The sequence below is a fragment of the Canis lupus genome, chromosome 4 (assembly GCF_048164855.1).
Source record: "Canis lupus baileyi chromosome 4, mCanLup2.hap1, whole genome shotgun sequence".
Lineage (NCBI taxonomy): Eukaryota > Metazoa > Chordata > Mammalia > Carnivora > Canidae > Canis > Canis lupus.
This window is the reverse complement of record NC_132841.1, coordinates 76,142,002-76,160,094: the sequence shown is the minus strand read 5'-3', so window position 1 is coordinate 76,160,094 and position 18,093 is coordinate 76,142,002. Positions and strand designations below refer to the sequence as shown.

The 18,093-nt window shown below is 44.7% G+C and overlaps 1 protein-coding gene across 6 annotated transcripts in view; it reads left to right on the top strand.

Moving 5' to 3' along the window:
- PDZD2 (PDZ domain containing 2) overlaps positions 1–18,093 on the top strand; it is a 358,704-nt gene that overhangs the window by 301,176 nt on the left and 39,435 nt on the right. For all 6 annotated transcript variants that reach the window (XM_072824997.1, XM_072824996.1, XM_072824998.1 and 3 more), the window contains 4 exons: positions 7,138–7,249; positions 13,371–13,516; positions 16,428–16,547; positions 17,324–17,438. In XM_072824997.1, the coding sequence (XP_072681098.1) occupies positions 7,138–7,249; positions 13,371–13,516; positions 16,428–16,547; positions 17,324–17,438 (493 nt within the window). The remainder of the gene's footprint in view (positions 1–7,137; positions 7,250–13,370; positions 13,517–16,427; positions 16,548–17,323; positions 17,439–18,093) is intronic.

The following is an 18,093-nucleotide window of genomic DNA, read 5'->3' as shown; positions in this document are numbered from 1 at the left end:
TGGGAGAGACCCAGGGAGGACGGTCTCCCAGCAGCCCGTAGCAGAGACCCCCAAGTCATATCAAATAAAGGCCAGCTGACGAAAATATTCTTCTCTAAATACAATTCAGTCTGTGGCGGTCATTTAGAGTCCATGACCGTGAATTTAAACTCAGCTGGCAAAAATAAATAAATAAATAAATAAATAAATAAATAAATAAATAAATAAATAAATAAAGTAAACTCAGCTGGCAGTAATCTTCCTCCCAGCCCGGATGGGTGAAATCAACTTGGACCTACTAAAGTGCTTTTTTTGGTTTATATTCAAAATCTTAATTTGCGTTTGCACTTTGAGATGGAAGTTGAGGGCTCCCTGACGCACTGCGTTGGGTGTGGACTGTGCTTCTGACAGAGCTGCTGTGTTCTCGGGTGCAGGCATTTTCAGTCCTGGGCCACGTTTCCGGTTCCACTACCTCTTAGCAGTGCTTCGACTAGAGAAAGCTGCCTTTCTCCTCCCCCATTTATTCAGCTGGAAAAACACCCACTGCAGATTCACGCACCAGGCCGGCTGTCATGATTCTGCAGCTCACGCCCCTGAAGAGCCAGTCAGGGCTAATACTCCTGCCACCTGCTCCTTGAGATTGGTCTTTCCCCAGGCTTTGAATGCTCCAGGGGTTGAGCAACAAGGCTTTCTGCTACGTATTTTGGGGGGTAGTAATTGGATACGCCTCTAGAGTTTCATATCCATCTCCTTTTGGGAAGACTCACTTGAGTTCCTGTTTAACCTGCTGTTTAGACAGACTCCTTTCTTCTTTCATAAGCCCTGCTTGCTGGGCCTGGGTGCCTTTTTTTTTTTTTTTTTTTTTTTTAACTTCCCCTGTTCCTTTGCTTTCTGACATAGATTTTTTTTTCCCCTAAAATACTGTTCTAGATTCTGGCCTATGGGGCTCATTATTGTGAAAGATACGGAATCAGGGACTCTTCTGTTTTCCAACGTATCCTTTGTTCTTATGCATCTTGACCACCACCACCTCTGCGTCGGCTAATTCCACCCAGGAAATTTTCTCCCACTTGACCAACATCAACTTCCAGCCTATTATCATCCTGCCTGGCTCCCCTTGGTTTGTCTCATGTTTGCTTCCTTTCCAGTCCTAATCTCATACATTTCTCAGGCCACCTCCATCAGGCCAACAAAAATAACTGTGTCCCTTTAAAACTGACCCAAGGATTGTTTAAATCTCTTCCTGGGCTTCTTCACCCTTCACCTTTAAATCTACCTGAACTTTCTGATCCCTCTTGATACAGCTGTCCCAAATCCACTTACTCAAGCTCTGCAGTTTTTAAATCACCTCTTATTGTCTTCTGGGCCTGAGATCTCCATAGGAGCATCATTGCATCCTGCTCCCTGTGGGTTTGCCTCTAATTCTCAGGTGGATTTCCTTAGGCCCCAGTCACGCCCTCCAATCTAGTAAAAACTAAAGTGTCTCCCCACTCATGTGACGCCCACTTTACTTGTAGTCAGGAGCTGGCCTCCCGGACTTCACAGTCTGTTCTCCCCTTCACACCTGCACAGCCTGGTGTCTGAGATCTCTGCTTTTCCTTTACGGAAGCCTCGCTCTTCCTCTAATTAATCATGGGTTCCTTTATTGTCTCTCTGTCACTGCTTCTACTCTGATTATAAGACCAGAGTGTGTTCTCAGATCATCCTTGGTGTCCTGTGCAAAGCTGGCTTCCAGAAGCATGCATTTCCAGGTACATGCATTTGAAACTGTCTTCTTAGCTGTTAGGTTTGCAGTAATTTTATGGAGCTTTTTTCGCATCACAAATCCAGCAAGATGGCATATGCATACCCGGTTGCCATTTGTCTTGTTGCTTTGTTCATTCATTGAATGTGCTACCGTTTGTTGGTAGGAAGTTAAACACGTTGATCTCTGCAGTCCAGAGCTATGATCACAGTCTGTGTAATCATCAAATCTAGAGGCAGCCTCAGCCTTGGTGGGGAGAAAGCTTGAGGTGTTTTGTTTCGGCTGAAGCGTCACAATACCTCTATGATCCATGCTAGGTACGTGCTAGTACTCTCAAATGCACTGTCATTTAGTCCTCATAATAACCTCATTAGTCACCAGGTAATTTTAACCCTTTAAAAATAAATACTGTTGTTGGGGCACCTGGGTGGCTCATTCGGTTAAGCCTCCGACTCTTGATCTCAGGGTCGTGAGATGGAGCTCTGGGTTGGGCTTTGTGCTCAGCGTGAAGCCTGCATGAGGTTCTCTCTCTCCTTCTCCCCCCTCCCTGACCCCTCCTCCGCACCTGCACACATGCACACAAGCTCTCTCTGAAATAAATCTTTTTTAAAAAATAAGTACTAAAAAATACTGTTGTTTCTATTTCACATAATGAAAAGCCACCTCTGATGCCAATGTTCTATTTATGTATCATGGGCACAATCCATGTCACTGCCTGTAGTACACGGAAATTACATGATGCCTGGCAGGTGCTGTCCCTTCGTTCAGAGAGTGGGGCAGTTGTTCGCAGTTGCTGGTTAAAGCCCCTACATGGCCGATGCAGAGCTGCATGCTGGTAACAGCCCCCCTCATTCGGGGGCTGACAGGCGATGGATGGTGAGGCAGCAGGAGCCTCTGTTTTCCTCTCTAGAGTCCGCTCATAATTACCGCCGGGCCCCGCGTCTCCCGTGGCAGCCGGCTCTGTTGGGTCCAGGGCAGCAGTGAACTCCAGAGGCCCAGGCCCTGCCCCGCTTCCATGAGCCCGAGCCTCCACGTGCTTTACTGGCTCTCCAGGTGATCCTGTGGCACACCAAAGTTTGTCCAGGTCGTTCCCGAAGCCTGGGAGTCTCCTCGAAATCAGACCCATTCTAAATACCTGCATCAGCCACTTTCCACTCTCACCACCGCTTTGGCCTCACTACATGCCCGCGTCCAGACACCCTTTATTGGCAATTCCTGAGCTTTTGAGGGTCTCTGTTCAAATTGGGCTGCTTTTTAGCTTTCTCCAATCCCAGCTTAGCATTAAGTTTTCTCAAGTTGGATCCATACCACATGTTCATCTGCTCACTGGTTTCCAGAATTTTGTTGCTGTTGTCTTCTGTTCTCTTTTGCCCTGTGGGATTATGTCTTTCATTTTAAAATCTCTGTCATTTGAGTGTGCTTTCAAATGAGGAGACGGGGGCGGGGGGGGGGGGGAATCTGCCATCTTTAATCAGAAAGACTATCACTTGGGACGCCTGGGTGTCTCAGTGGTTGAGCGTCTGCCTTCAGCTCAGGGCATGATCCCCGGTGTCCTGGGATCAAGTCCCGCAGGGATCAAGCCCTACATCGGGCTCCCTGCATGGAGCCTGCTTCTCCCTCTGCCTGTGTCTCTGCCTCTCTCTCTCTCTCTGTCTATCTCTCATGAATAAATAAGATCCTTAAGAGAAAAAAAAAAAAGAAAACTATCACTTAACTCTTACATCAAACCCCGTCTTAACGAGGAGGACATTGATGTTCAAGGAGGATAACTAATATGCTAATAATCCTGGTTTTTGTATCCAGGCAGCTAGGTTCTTAACCATTCTGCTCTACTACCTCACCATAAAACCAGAAGCTAAAGAGTCTTCTTCAGTGAGAGAGAATCTCATAGGCCACCAGTGTAGAAAATACTATTCCAAACAGAAAGGTTCTAACTTGGAAATTGGCAAATTACATTAGATCCCATTAATATAATGGCATTGTTGTATAACACATGAATTAGAAATTGCTGATGAATAATAGATTATACCAGCTGAACCAAAGGCTTTCCAGGAGAACTTTTGCACATTTCTTTTTAGAATGACTAAAATGACATCATCCCCAAAACAGTTTGATTTGTTCTGTGCATCTAAAGAAATAATACAGTAAAGGGACTCTAGAATGTGGACATTTTCAGACAATAGTCACAAGACTGAAGAGAGGCATGTTGTAATCAAAATTGCACTTTGTGGGGTGCCTGGGGGGCTCAGTGGGTTAAGCATCTGCCTTCAGCTCAGGTCATGATCCCAGAGTTCCCAGATCAAGCCCAGCATCGAGCTCCCTGCTCAGTGGGGAGTCTCCTTCTCCCTCTGCCCCTCCCCCTGCTCATCCCCCCCACTCAAATAAATAAAATCTTTTTTAAAGAATTGCACTTTGTATGTCACTGCCTGTTCCTTGAGTTACAAACCACCTAAAATCACGACAGACCGTTTTCTGTTACAAGAAGAAAAGGTTCTGTTTAAATTCAGAATCCTGTGCACTCTCAGAGGGTTCTGAAATAAGATTGTGCTTCTGCCTTGAGCTCAACAGTGTACCATTGGCACCTCTTTGAGATATCTCCGGGTCCATTCTGGTTGGTTTTAGTTACAGGCTTTTGGTAGTAATATAACACACACCGTCTTTAGAGTAAGATTTCGTTGGTGTAAGAAATGGTATTGGCATTTTATAGATCATGGAAACCAAATGTCATCTCATTCTTTGGTGCATTTGAGATTTAAAAAAAAAAAAGAAAGTGATTCCTTAAGGCTGTGATTCTCTTCTAAACCGCCTCTCTCAGATTCTGAAAATAAAGAAGAGTTGGCTGCAGTTGGGCTCATATCACAAGAACACAGATTTGACACAGTACGTGTTTGGTCTTGTAAAACTACACCACTCATCTTGCACTCCCATTCTCTGCACACATGAGATCTAGCCTGGATCTTGGACATATGTTATAAACAAAAAGGTGTTACTTAAGGGTCTCTGTTAATCTCCTCATCTGTCGATGGAGAGAATATTTTTTACCTTGAGAAACATGCTTGCCTGTGAACATTAAATGGGAAACATTTCAGGTATATGAACTATACTGTATGGTGTTGATTATCCAAAGCAATAACGTAATTAAAAAGCATCTAAGGATGGAGGGAGAGAAAATCCTAGTGAGGCATGAAGCTGGAAATCGGGAGACTGAGGAGTCGCAGCCTTGCCTGTAATGAGTTGGAAAGCCTTGGGCAAGTCACTTTCCTTTCTGCTACTTCTATGAGGGCTTATGCCATCTTCAGAATTCCTCTGATTGCCTGAAAAGCTGAGGCCACGCTGGAAAAGCAGGAAAATGGAAGAAGGAAACTTCGTAAGTTGCCTGAGATTGTTTTCTTCCCTTGACACGAGCTCCTCAGACATGCCTTCCGATGGTCTGGGCCTTGGCCGCCCCAGAGCAATCCACTCCCTGAATGGGCGCCAGGGAGGTAATGACCTGCAAGCTGAGGAGTATCTTCCCCCGTGGGCTGTTAGCTTGGGTCAGGCGGTATGAGAGCAAGAACCAGGCAACTTAGCTCAGTCCCAAGTAATTGCTATTTACAGTCTGGAGACAGGCTCTTTCCATAAGCCTTTAAATTAAGCAAAGGAGTCAAGGGGAGGCCCTGCCGCCTCTCTCTGGATTATTCCTATTTGCATGGCTCCTCCTCTGCCCCGGTTCTCTGGCAGGTCTTCAAGAGGGTTCTTTTGCACTGGGTGTGAATTAAATGTTACAATTTGGGGTTGGGAAAGACCTCCCTCTTGAGGATCTCTACAATCATCCTGAGGATTCCACCCTTGCCTTTACTTCATAATTTAAACCTGGAGACCTGCCAATCCCCGACATTGTAATAAGGATTCACCAAATTTATCTTTGTTTAATATATCAGGATTCGTTTAATATATCAGGCCCCTTCCCCAGCTTGCCTGCATCTCCTCATTTCTCAGACCTTTTTTTCCCCTCTTTCTCATCCAGAAAGATACTTGAACTTACGGGAGAATTTTGCAAATCTCATATATTACATAGAACATTTACATATAGCGGTGTCTGGCTGGCTCAGTCTGTGGAGCATGCCACTCTTGACATCGGGGTCATGAGTTGGAGCCCCACGGTGGGTGTGGACCTACTTAAAATACAAAAATATTATCTATATATTTTAAAAGATTTACATATAAACAATTCTTAGGAGGAGGTGGGGTTTACCTGGGAGATTACTGTTACTGCTTTATGCATTTTCACATACTGAATTTGATATGCAATGTGTAATTTTTATTATCAGTTAACATTCAGGATTTGGGGTGGCTTTTTTTTAAAAACATTATAATTATGTGACTTTCAAAGACCATAAAATGTCAAAGGATATCTTCTATGTCTTTTTAAATTGATATGTTTCTTCACATGAATCCTACCTATTTTCATTAGTATGACTTTTTCCCTTCAGAATCTCAAAGGAAAACAAAATTTCAGAGATTTTTTAAAACTTGTTTATTCATGAGAGACACACAGAGAGGCAGAAGGAGAAGCAGGCTCCATCTGGGGAGCCTGATGCAGTACTCGATCCCAGGACCCCAGGATCACAACCTGAGCCAAAGGCAGATGCTCAACCACTGAGCCACCCAGGTGCCCCAGAAAATAAAATTTCAAATTTTCAAGTTCATTGTTTGATGTATCTCATAAGTTTTGTACATATAAATATACCTCCCAAATTTTTTATACACACTTTCAAGCATTTAAGTCTCCCCTTCCTCTCTAATAAATGTAGTTTTTTGTTGTTGTATTTTAGCATGTTTGGCTTTTCTCAGAGGACTCTGCAGACCTTGGGACCTTTCTTTCTGCATCACCTCTTGGGGTCTGATAGCATAGACATTATACAATGTACAGACGTGTGGGCTGACTTTATGGGGCTACCTGCATGTGGCCTGAGCAGTGCTTAATCAGTACTCAGGGGTGTAGCACAGTCTGGTGGACCCAAGGGGTGTAGTTATTTGGCTGCCCCAAAATTAACATTTAACTGTATTTCAGAATTGAGTTTAAATTTCTGGTTTAATATTTCTTGCAACTTGCACTGTAGGAAAAAGCACTAGCCCACAAGTCAAGAGACCTGTCATTGTGGCTTTTGTGACCACTTGGGTGACCTTGACCAACAAGTTTCCTCCAGAAATGAAATGGCCTCTGGGTGGGGGCTGCTGGGGAGGAACTTGCCAGCCTAAGGCTGTATGTTCCAGGTTATCTGAGGGGCTGTGCTTTGATCCCGGGAACCTTTTTTCCTCACGTGATTACCTCTATTGCTGCTCTTCAAGCCTGGAGATAGCTTCTGGGAGGGGATCTCATCGGTGATTGCAAGCCAGCCTCTGCCATCAGCTCGGTGCTCTCTGCGTTTCAGATGCCTGGGACGGATGAGCCCCAAGATTCATGCGGCCCCGACGAATCCAAGGGAAACCTGGAAAGTCCCAAGCAGGGCAGCAGCAAAATGAAGCTCAAGAGTCGTCTTTCAGGTGAGTGGAACTCTCTGCCTGACGTGGCCTGTCTGAAAGTGAACTTCTAGCCTCGGGAGGGGAAAGATAAAGTCATTAACAGAATGAGCTCTTTTTTTCCCCCCTTACAGCCTCAAAATTGTTTTTCCTTTAGATAGTGCATATGCCCCGAGCATAAAACTTCACTCAGCCTGGCTGCCCACTTGAATATTTTTATTTGAGTCATAATGAAGTGAATGTCAACATCTCCGTTTGTCTCTGCTCAAACCTAAATTTCCTGTGTGTGTATGGTTCATTTACTTCCACAGGACTTCAGGTGACCCATGCACCGTGGAATATTCCTAGTTGCCTCTTCCTGGCAAATGTCCCTCTCCCCTCAGTCCACCAGAACCAGGGGCAAAGAGCTATTTACTTCATATTAAATCTGCATCTCAATGAAGCAGGCGGAAAAATGGGATGGGAGTTGCAGCTCTGGGAACAAAGAGATCTCACAGTTCCTGGGTAAAGCCTTGCAGCAGCTGGCCTGTGCCCTGAGACAGAAAGTCAGTGTTGAAAGCAGAGATCATGTGCAGGGACCCGTTATGAGCCGTGGGTCCTAGGCACTGACTCCCCAATGGGTTCTTTCCCCCATTCAACACACAACCTGAAACATATTTTGTGGCTGCATCCGGATGAAGATACAAGCTGGGCTCTTTGTGATCTCTTCATTGCTATGATGCTTATACTTAAAACTTTCTTGTGGGCCCTCGGTGCTGTGTCTACTGGCCCGATGGACAAGCCAGCCCTGGCCGCCTACACACCAAAGACATCTCATGTGACCTCGGGCCGGTTATTTGAAGCCCCTGAACTGTTACTGCCTCACCTGAAAAAAAGGAGATAATAATCCTGGCTTGCCGGGGTGAGCAGATTAGACAGACAGACAGGCAAAGCACAGAAAAGCAGCCATGGTTTGTTAACATGCAAAAAATTGTCAGTCTCCTCTTCCAGACCAGTTGGTGCGGAGGGGTGCTATCTGTGCCTGCCAACCAGGACCCCCCCCCCCACCACCACCACCACCACCTGTCTGGCCCTCTCCTGAGTTATTCTCAGGTAAAGCAACCGGTATAGGACCACGAAATACATCTGTTTGTTGGAACAAACCCGAGTAACAAAGTGAATTGGTTTGTATTCGTAACTCCTGTTATTAGGCGGTGTATGTCTAAACACGGGTCTGTGACAAACCAGAGGCTGGGAAGTAGGAGGGGAGACGTCGTGCCAGGGTCCTCATGTGGGGAGAATGGCCAGCTCCCCTGCAGCCCCCAGGATCAACTGAGAGAAATACACTTAATTCCTGCACATGTTTGGGGCCTGTGAGTCCCAGGGGCACAACGGATGGAGATCTTTAGGTCCGTTGTCTTGGCAGAGTTAATCAACACCTTATACGGTTCCCAGGGGAGCCACAGAGCTTTGGGGGGAGTACCAGGGACCTTTGAAACCCGTGCCGTCACATTCCTCGTTTTATGGATGAGACCAGAGAAGTTAAGGGAATCCCAAAGGTCGCTCATTCCGTGCCAGCAAGATCACCTGCCTCGCAGGCAGTTCTTACCCACCCCTCGGCTTCCTGTGAGTCTTGAAGAGAATCCTACTCCCCAGTCTGGGGCTTTCTAGATACAGACATGGGGAGGGGCATGTAGCTGGGAGCCTTTCAGATCATAATTCTCTGACACTCTTCCTACTATTAATTTAGAACAAGTGGCACATTCAGCGGAGTAGTAGATCCACATGTGGCTACTGTTTGCCACAACTGGATGTCACCCTCTTTCTGTCCTCCCCATACACCTGGGACCACAGTAAGCAAATCTGTATCCCATGCATGAAGCCAGGGAGGACTGTGTTCAGTTCCCAGCTCTGCCATGACTGGCTGTGTGACGTGAGACAAGTGACTCGACGTCTCTGGGTCTCTGTTTCTTCATGTGTGACGTGAGGATAATAATGTACATTTATTCTGCGAATCGGTCACTATACGGTCTCAGTTGAAAGATGGGGTTTAGAGAATGAATGTGGCACCGGCCGTCCAGAATGTGGCTGTCACAGCCCACCCCACGTGATAGCTGCCCCCTTGTCACCACTGCCATCATTGACATCACGTTCATCATCATCATTTTTGCAACCTTCTTGTAATTGGTGTCCCCCCCTTTCCCTCTCAGGAGGGGAAGATGCTTGAACAGGTTCAGACAAGCGTATTCTCGAGAGCTTGTAGGCCACGATAAGGCACCCACAAGAGGTTCGAAGATGGAAGGCTCTCTGGGTTGTGGCACTCAGGGGAGGCATCCAGAGGACACAAGATTGAGGAGAGCCAGTGCCCTGGCAAGACTTAAGAGAACCCAAGGAAGCAAACGGTGGTCTAGACGAGAAAGTGCACAAGAGATGCTTCGGGACAATGGGGGGAAATTGGTTAGTCTTTGGCAACTGCTCCTCCTCGGCAACCTGAAAGAGCCAGTGACCCACCAGGAACAGGCTGAGCCCAGCAGAGCCCATCAGCGAGATTAGGGGTAAGCCCCCCCCCGTCCCCGGGGTGGGAGACGATGGTGCCGGCAAAGCAAAGTTAAATGTCAAGCAATATTTATAGGCTCCCCAGTTTTGGAAAGGATGCGGGAGGAGGACAGATCGTCTCCTTTGAGAATCAGCAGGCTACAGCAACGAATTCATGCAGCAGGACAGCAGGAGATAAGGCTGGAAAAGTAATTGGAGGCCTTGTGACAGAGGCTTGCGGAACCGGGTCTTCGGTCAGTGCTGTGAGATATGCTCAGTCTAAAGACTTTTGAATACGGGAGATTTTAATGTGGTCAACTGCTAATTTGTCCTGTAAACTTGGATACTTCTTTCGTATTTTCTACAAGTGAGTCACTCTGGTGGTATTCACGTATCAGCATATTATCTACAGACACTACCGTATGTGGTTTCTCTTCTGTTGAGGCAAGTGCCTCCCTGTCAGCTCAACCGGCACTTTCTTCTAATAAATCTTTTTCAGATGAGTAAGCCTGCCAAGATGGATTAATCTGGCCATGAATTAGTAAGTCATGAATTATTAAGGAGGTTCTGTAAAGAAGTTCCAGCCATTCCCACTAAGATTTTTGCCTCGTCTAGCTCCGAAATGACTATAGCGATTTTATGGAACATTTTCCCTGATAGTCTAACCTGAATTTTCCTTACTTCGTACTTCCTTTTTTGCCAGCAGGGTTCCCTTTTAATTTTGGTATTTTTGATTTATCCATGTTAATGCCTTAGGTTTGTGATCTTTTTAAATGGAAATTTCTCTTTGATTGCAAAGGAGTTTCAGGTGTTTGAAAACCTGTATCACAAAGTTAATATGTAGCTTTTGAAACACCAAGCTTTTAGCGATGTGCACCTTAGTATAACTGCATCAGCACTCTTCTAACTTTTCATCACCACTAAAAACTCAATATATATTTTTTAAAAGAGTACAGAATCATCCTGTTTTATTCCGTGAAAAACTTTCTGAGAAATGTTTAGGTAAACTGAATTTTAGGTGATCAAATGAAACATAGTCTAGGAGAACTTGGTATTAAAGAATCTGTATGTGTATATAGCTATACACACACACGGGTATATATCATTTATAACACATCATGTAAACATTGTAAGGTTATAGCTATGATGTGATCAAGCCATCGTTTAAGATTAAAGCCCTTAAATTTTCTTATTTTAAAATGGTGTATAATAAAAACTAGGTGTTGATAAAGATGTCTTTAAAAATTACTATAAAAGTTTCTTTTTTTTTTTTTTAAAAAAAAAAAGGATGTTATTTATTTATTCATGACAGACACAGAGAGAGGCAGAGACACAGGCAGAGGGAGAAGCAGGCTCCATGCAGGGAGCGCAATGTGAGACCCGAACCCGGGAATCTGGGATCAAGCCCTGAGCCAAAGGCAGGTGCTCAACTGCTGAGCCACTCAGGCGTCCCACTATAAAAATTTCTTAAGACACAAAAGTTTTGGGGGGCCTGGGTGGCTCAGTCAATTAAGTATCTGCCTTCAGGTCAGATCACAATCCCAGCGTCCTGGAATGGAGCCATGCCTTGGGCTCCCTGCTCATTGGAGAGCCTACTTCTACCTCTTCCTCTGCCCTCCTCCTGCTTGTGCTCTCTCTCTCAAGTAAATAAATAAAATCTTTTTTTTTAAAGATTTTATTTATTTATTCATGAGAGACCCACAGAGAGAGAGGCAGAGACACAGGCAGAAGGAGAAGCAGGCTCCTCGCAGGGAGCCTGATGTGGGACTCGATCCCAGGACCCCAGGATCACACCCTGGGCCAAAGGCAGATGCTCAACTGCTGAGCCACCCAGGCTCCCCAATAAATAAAATCTTTAAAAAAAATACAAAAATTCTAATCATAAAGGGAAAAATAAAATTACAAATTTTTGCTATCTAAAAATACCATTAAGACATGGAGAAGATAATTACAATACGTAGATCTCATGAAGGACTCATATCCAAAACATTATTAACAATAAAAAAAAAAACACCTATAAATCAACACCAAAAAGACAGAAACCCAATAAAAGAATAAGCAAAACAGGATTTTACAACTTTATCAAATAATAATAATCGGCACTTTACAACTTTACAAAAAAAAAGCCACTCTACAAATCTACAAAAGTAAAACAACCAATGAATATTTGAAAGACACTCAGTCTCATTAATCATCGGTGAAATGTAATTTGAAAACCACAATGAGGGGCCCCTGGCTGGCTTGGTCAGTGAGTGGTGTGTGGGACTCTTGATCTTGGGACTGTGGGTTCAAGCCCCACATTGGATGTGGAGATTACTTGAAAATAAAATCTTTTAGAAAAAAAACCCACAGTGAAATGTAATTATATATCCATGAGAATGGCTAAAATTTTAAAAACTGGTACCACTAAGTATGGCAAGGATATGGGGAAACCAAGACTCACACACAATGGTGTTACAACATTGGTAAAGGTAGTTGTATCCCCGTAACTCAGCAACTCTACTCCTAGGTCCACACCCCACAGATAGGACTTGTATCAGAATGTTCCATAGCAGTATATTCTAGATCAAGGATCAGCAAGCTACCACCCACAGCTATATTTGTATGAACCACAAGCTAGAAGTGCTTTCTGTATTTCCGGTGGGTTGTTTTAAAAAAAAAAAAAAAAAAAATGTTCAGAGAATATGCAGCAGAAACCATCTGTGGCCCATAGAGCCTAAAACATTTACTATCTGACCTTTACCCAAAAAAGAAAAAAAAAAGTTGTTGACCCTTGTTCTAGATCTAAAACTGGAAACAAAACAAGTGTTCATCAGCAACAGACCGGATAACCAAATTGTGGTAAGTTTATACAATGACACAGTAAACAGAAATGGATGAACAGACTATTAGCAACAACATGGAGACGTTCACAAACCGATGCTAAGAACAAGGAGCCAGATATTTTAAAAAGATACATGTCTACGTGTTCATTTATATAAACTTCAAAAATAGGCAAAAGTAATCTATGATGTTGGAAGTCGGGATAATGGTTACCATGGTTGAAGGGTGGTTAGTGGCACTAAAGTGGCTTTTGGGTTCCAGTAATATTCTATTTCTTGGTCTGAGTATTGGGTTTTGGAACGTTCACTTTGTGAAATTTCATGGAACTGTACGCTTATGATGTGTGTATGTCCCCGTAAGTTGTTCTTTAATAAAAAAAAAGTTTATTTGAAAAGTAATTTAATGAAAAAAAAAAAAAAACCACCTACCCAAACAATGAAACTATACCAACCACATGGTAATGTTCCTTCCTCACTAGAAAACCATCTACTGATAGCATTTCACTGTTGTCTATTGCCTTATCAACCCCGGCTACGTCTTACTTGGATGAAACATAAACATTTTCCCATATCCAGTCCGGTCCCTTCAAAGGACTGGCACTTTCTTCATAATCTGGCATTAATGGCCCCAGCTGAGGCAGAGGTTATTGGTAGAAAGTGATGAGCTCGGTGCCTAGAGAGTATTAAACACCAGGCCTTCTGAAAACCATGACGTGTGGCTGTTAATGCAACAAGTTTATGCCTGTGATGCTCTCATAAGATTCTTTCCATCCCATATCACACCATGTTTTTCTCCATGTTTTTACAAGGGGGTGTACACCGTCTAGAGTCTGTTGAGGAATATAATGAGCTGATGCTGCGAAATGGGGACCCGCGGGTCAGGATGTTGGAAGTCTCCCGAGATGGCCGAAAGCACTCTCTTCCCCAGCTACTGGACTCTACGGGAACATCACAGGTAGTACAGTACCATGGAGCCTTTTTGTTTTCTCAGAGTTGCCTGGTTAGGGATGTAAGAGCATGTTTCCACCCCTGGGTCGCTAGGCTTTCTTTTACTCCTCCAGAGACCAACAAGAGCATCCATGCTGTGAAGAACAACATGTGTGTGGGCAGGAGTATTTGAGACCAGAGATGTAGCAGAGAGAGCAAGGTCTATCCACGGAGGTTAGGAGGAAGTCAGCCTAGGATTTGAAAACTGTAGAGAAAAATAATCCTTTGTTGGATCTTGACAGCTTGATCCCCTTCCTACTGTATGTTTTGGAACTGAGAACTGCTTTCAACTGCCAGGAGACAATGGCGCCTCATGGTCTGTGGTCAACCACCATTGCTTGTTTAGTGGGCGCGTCAGGTGTCAGCCTAACTACTGGGTGGGTGGGTGGGTGTTGGGTCACTTTAAAGAAGAAGAGAGTGCATGTATGTGCCTACTGTGTCTGGGATCTTACCTGTTACACAGTAATGAGTCAAATAGGCAAGGTCAGAGGGGCTGCAGATAGGGGTGAAATAGGTGGTGATGTTAATATTCCAGGGCCTGCCCCAGAAGGGTCGGGGCTCCATAATTCTTCACAGGGCTCTTCCTCAATTATATCATCCTCAACTTAGTTCAAAGTGGGTAGAGAGGTCCTAACCAAGTTGAGGGCAGCCTCAATCTCTGGGGAACTCGTGGGGTGTTCTTTCAGTCCTGGCACCATCAGCCAGAATGCTCTAGAGAAACCATTGGCATCTTGTCTACAACAGAACAGACATGGAGGCAGACGGTGGCAGCAATGGCATCCATAAGCCCATGTAGACTCCTAGACAGTAGAGTTATGAAGGATCTGCAGCAGGTCATCTGGGTCGGGTCTTACTTTTGGTGTGTTATCACCATTTTACAGACAGGCCGATGAATCTCAAAGACAGTGAGTATTCCGCCCAAAGTGATAGGCCACAAGCACTGTGAACAAAGTTTTACCTACCCAGTAAAATAAGTGCCCATGTTCCAGAGGCAATTGCTGATCAGGCTATTTTGTGTGGAATCTACCCAAAGACAACTTGAGTTGGGACTTGGAGAAAAAGCAGAGCAAAAAAACCTGCGTGGGTCCTGATTAAAGTTCCTCCAAACCCGTGACTGGAGACAAGCCTGTGGCCTGCTCAGAATAATCCAACTGGACCAGCAGAGTCAGGGGGTGGATCAGAAAGTTGTAGGCTGTGTCGGTTAGTGCAGAAAATGAGAGAGGGTTTCCTGCCATCACAGCCAGGGAGGCCTAGCACTGAGGCGATTTCTGAACTGACCTGCCCAGAAGCCCGACCACATTTATAGCCCAGAAATACCTGTTTCTAATGAGGCTTCTACAAAGCACAGGCTAGTAAAGATTTTAGAGGAAAGACTTTTCCCCCTCGTCCAATTGCCCTTTTTGTTTTCTTCTTCTTTTCTGCTGGGATCCCCCCCCCCTTTTTTTTTGCTGGTTCTTTCTCCCACCCCTACAGAGCATTGGCTAGAGTGGAGCTACCCAATACAGCTTTCCGCAGTGATGCAAGTATTTTATGTCTGTACGGCCCTGTACGGTAGCCACGTGTGCCTACTGAGCGTATGCAAAGTGGCTGCTGAGACCACCACAGGGGATGGCCACCATATTAGATGGCAGAGTCTTAAAAGTGCACTGGGCGCCCTGAAACGCATCAGAACGATGAAACATGCAGGCCTCTGGTCCCCACGGGCTCCCAAAGGGGAGCTGGAAGGAGGTGCGGCTGGAGATTGGTGGTCAGAGTTCCCTCACAAGTCCACACGTGAACCTCTGTAGTCAAGGGTTGAAAACCCATGGGCTGTGTCTGGCCATCTCCATGATGGTTTCAGTAAAAGGGTAGTAACCTTGCCAAGCCAACATTTTTTAAATGAATCAGAGTCTGGGAGGCCAGCATAGCTGGCAGATATTTTGTAAAACTGCATAATATAATTATTCTAAGCTGCCAGGAATACAAAAATATCATTAGCAGACATCTCTCTACCTTTGGATGTAGAATGTACTAATTAAGGTTAGAAACTATTTTCTGATGTCTCTTTTCTCAGATTAAACACAAAGTGGTTTTTTTCTCCTTTTTGCTTATGCTGGAATACCTGTCTCATTTAAGAGATTTATTATCCCAAGAAGCTAAATTGTAAAAGTGCTTTAGCAATAATCCCTTGTTTATGTTATAAATAGTGTACCCTGCTTACACACGTGTACACGTGGGTGATGGACAGGAAAGTGGCTGAGATTTGAGCTCCTACATGCCAGGAAGAGGGAAAGGGTGGCTTATGGAAAAGTATTTTATTTTCCAAATGTGAGGGGTTAGAACTGAAGCGGCCACAGTTTGTCAGTGGGGTGTTTTATATGGAATAACAGTTGTCGGGCTTGCGGTTTGGGTTTTTTAAGAAACAAGGGCTTGGTGCGTTTTTGGTTGAGTGAATTGAGCTGAAAATGGCAAGATACTTTCTATCCATGATTGTGAACTTGGGATGGGGATAGGAGCGGCTTCCAGGGAGAACTTGACCACAGGATAGCCGTCCTATGTCTCTGAGGCCTCTCGGTTTCTGGTTCCTGAATCCATTCCAGGAAGCAAGGAGGAAGATGTGTGGGGTACAGTCAAGAAAAGAGCAACACTGGGTGCTTGCAGCCTCCAAGCAGCTCATTCTATGGAGAGGAAGGGATGGTAATCTGTGGAGGGGGGGCTGGGCCTCCAGAGGTATCGATCATAAACTCCTTTAAGCTGCTGGAGCAGAGAGGGAGCAGAGAGAAATGGCTCTCTCACCCAAAAACCACCTGGGATTTTGCAAATCTGAATATATTTTTATGCCAGAGGCCACAGAAGAGTAAATGAGACCATCCCTGACCTTGCCATGTGCTGACTTTTAGGAATACCACATTGTGAAAAAGTCCACTCGCTCCCTAAGCACCACTCAGGTGGAATCGCCTTGGAGACTCATCCGGCCGTCGGTCATCTCGATCATCGGGCTGTACAAAGAAAAAGGCAAGGTGAGCGCCTGCCTGCACACTATTTCGGCCCCCACGTGAATGTTAGCGTGTATTTCTTAAATGGTTAACTTTATGGCTGTTTTTCTATGAAATAAAACATAGATTTGTCTAGATTGTCTAGATTTGAGCGGATTCCCTGGCCTCCTTTCCTGTGGGCTGCTGACTGAGGTGGCCATGCCCTTTGGTCCTTATGAGGGGAGTCACCAGCACCCGGGAGCTAGGGCACAGTTGAGGGTGGAGTAGAATGCTCCAATATCTGCCACTATTGAAAGAAAAGCCACCCCTGTAGCTTCAGGGGACATATTCCCAGTTATCCCCTTGAATGAATTTCATAGCATTGCCATTATCAACAAAGAGAATAATACAAATAAGTTGATATTATACAAATATCAAAACATCCATTTTGATATTATACGAAATAGAAAGACTGACACAAAAGAGTAAAATAAATATGGCACCCGAATTGTGCAAAATGACTCTCCTGAGGTATTAATCCATCCATTGGAAATTGTCGTTTTTGGAGACCAAAAGTTGTCAGATACTGGCAATTTCATATGTTTGAACTGAAAACTTTCTCCCTTTAGGGTAATGCATAGCTAATGCAATGCAAATAGATCTGAGGAAGGAAGTGGAGAAGGGAACATAAATTTATAGCTGGTTAGCTTGACTCTGAGCCTAGCTGGGAAGGAGGCCTCAGTTAAATAGTGAAACAAGAACGGATGTCCTCAGTTAAATACTGCAATGACAACCTGGACCCCCTTCTGCTTGGGGTGTAGGGCCTTGGCTTTAGCATTGCTGGAGGTCGAGACTGCATTCGAGGACAGATGGGGATTTTTGTCAAGACCATTTTCCCAAATGGATCAGCTGCCGAGGATGGAAGACTTAAAGAAGGTGAGGAGAAAGCCTCTCGGTGGTTCTCAGTGGTGGTGAGCTCTGATTCCATCAGAATCTGCCCCCTTGCAAGATGTGAAGCCAGTGGCACAGCAGCCAAGGATGTGGGCTTGGGGGGTCAAGGAGACCTGTGCTGAACCCCAACACTTACTACTACATCATAACCTTGAGCAATTGATGTAACTTGAGCCTAACTTTCCTCAGTTTGTAAACTTGGAATATTAATACCTGTCTTGAGGAGTCCTTGTGGGATTAAATGAGATGATACCGAGAATGACTTGATATTTTTTATTTGGGTCTTTAAGTGTCTGTCTTATCCCCTTGGTCCTTGAATCATGTTCCTTGCCTTGAAAATTCTTGAGAGCTTGAGGCCATTCTTGCCTCAGGGCCAGAGTCCATATACACCTTTTATATTCTCCATAGCACCTGCCATTTTGCCTCACACAAACCTGCTAAACAAGTGCTTTTTTTCCTCCCAGCTTTGTTGAGGTGTAATTGATCCATAACATCGTGGAAGTTTAAGGTATACAACATGATGATCTGATAGCCACATAGATTGCAAAGCCATCGGCACAATGAGTTAGCTAGTCCCCTCTTCACATCATATGATGACTGTGTGCAGTGGGGGGAGGTATAAACATTTAAGATCTACCCT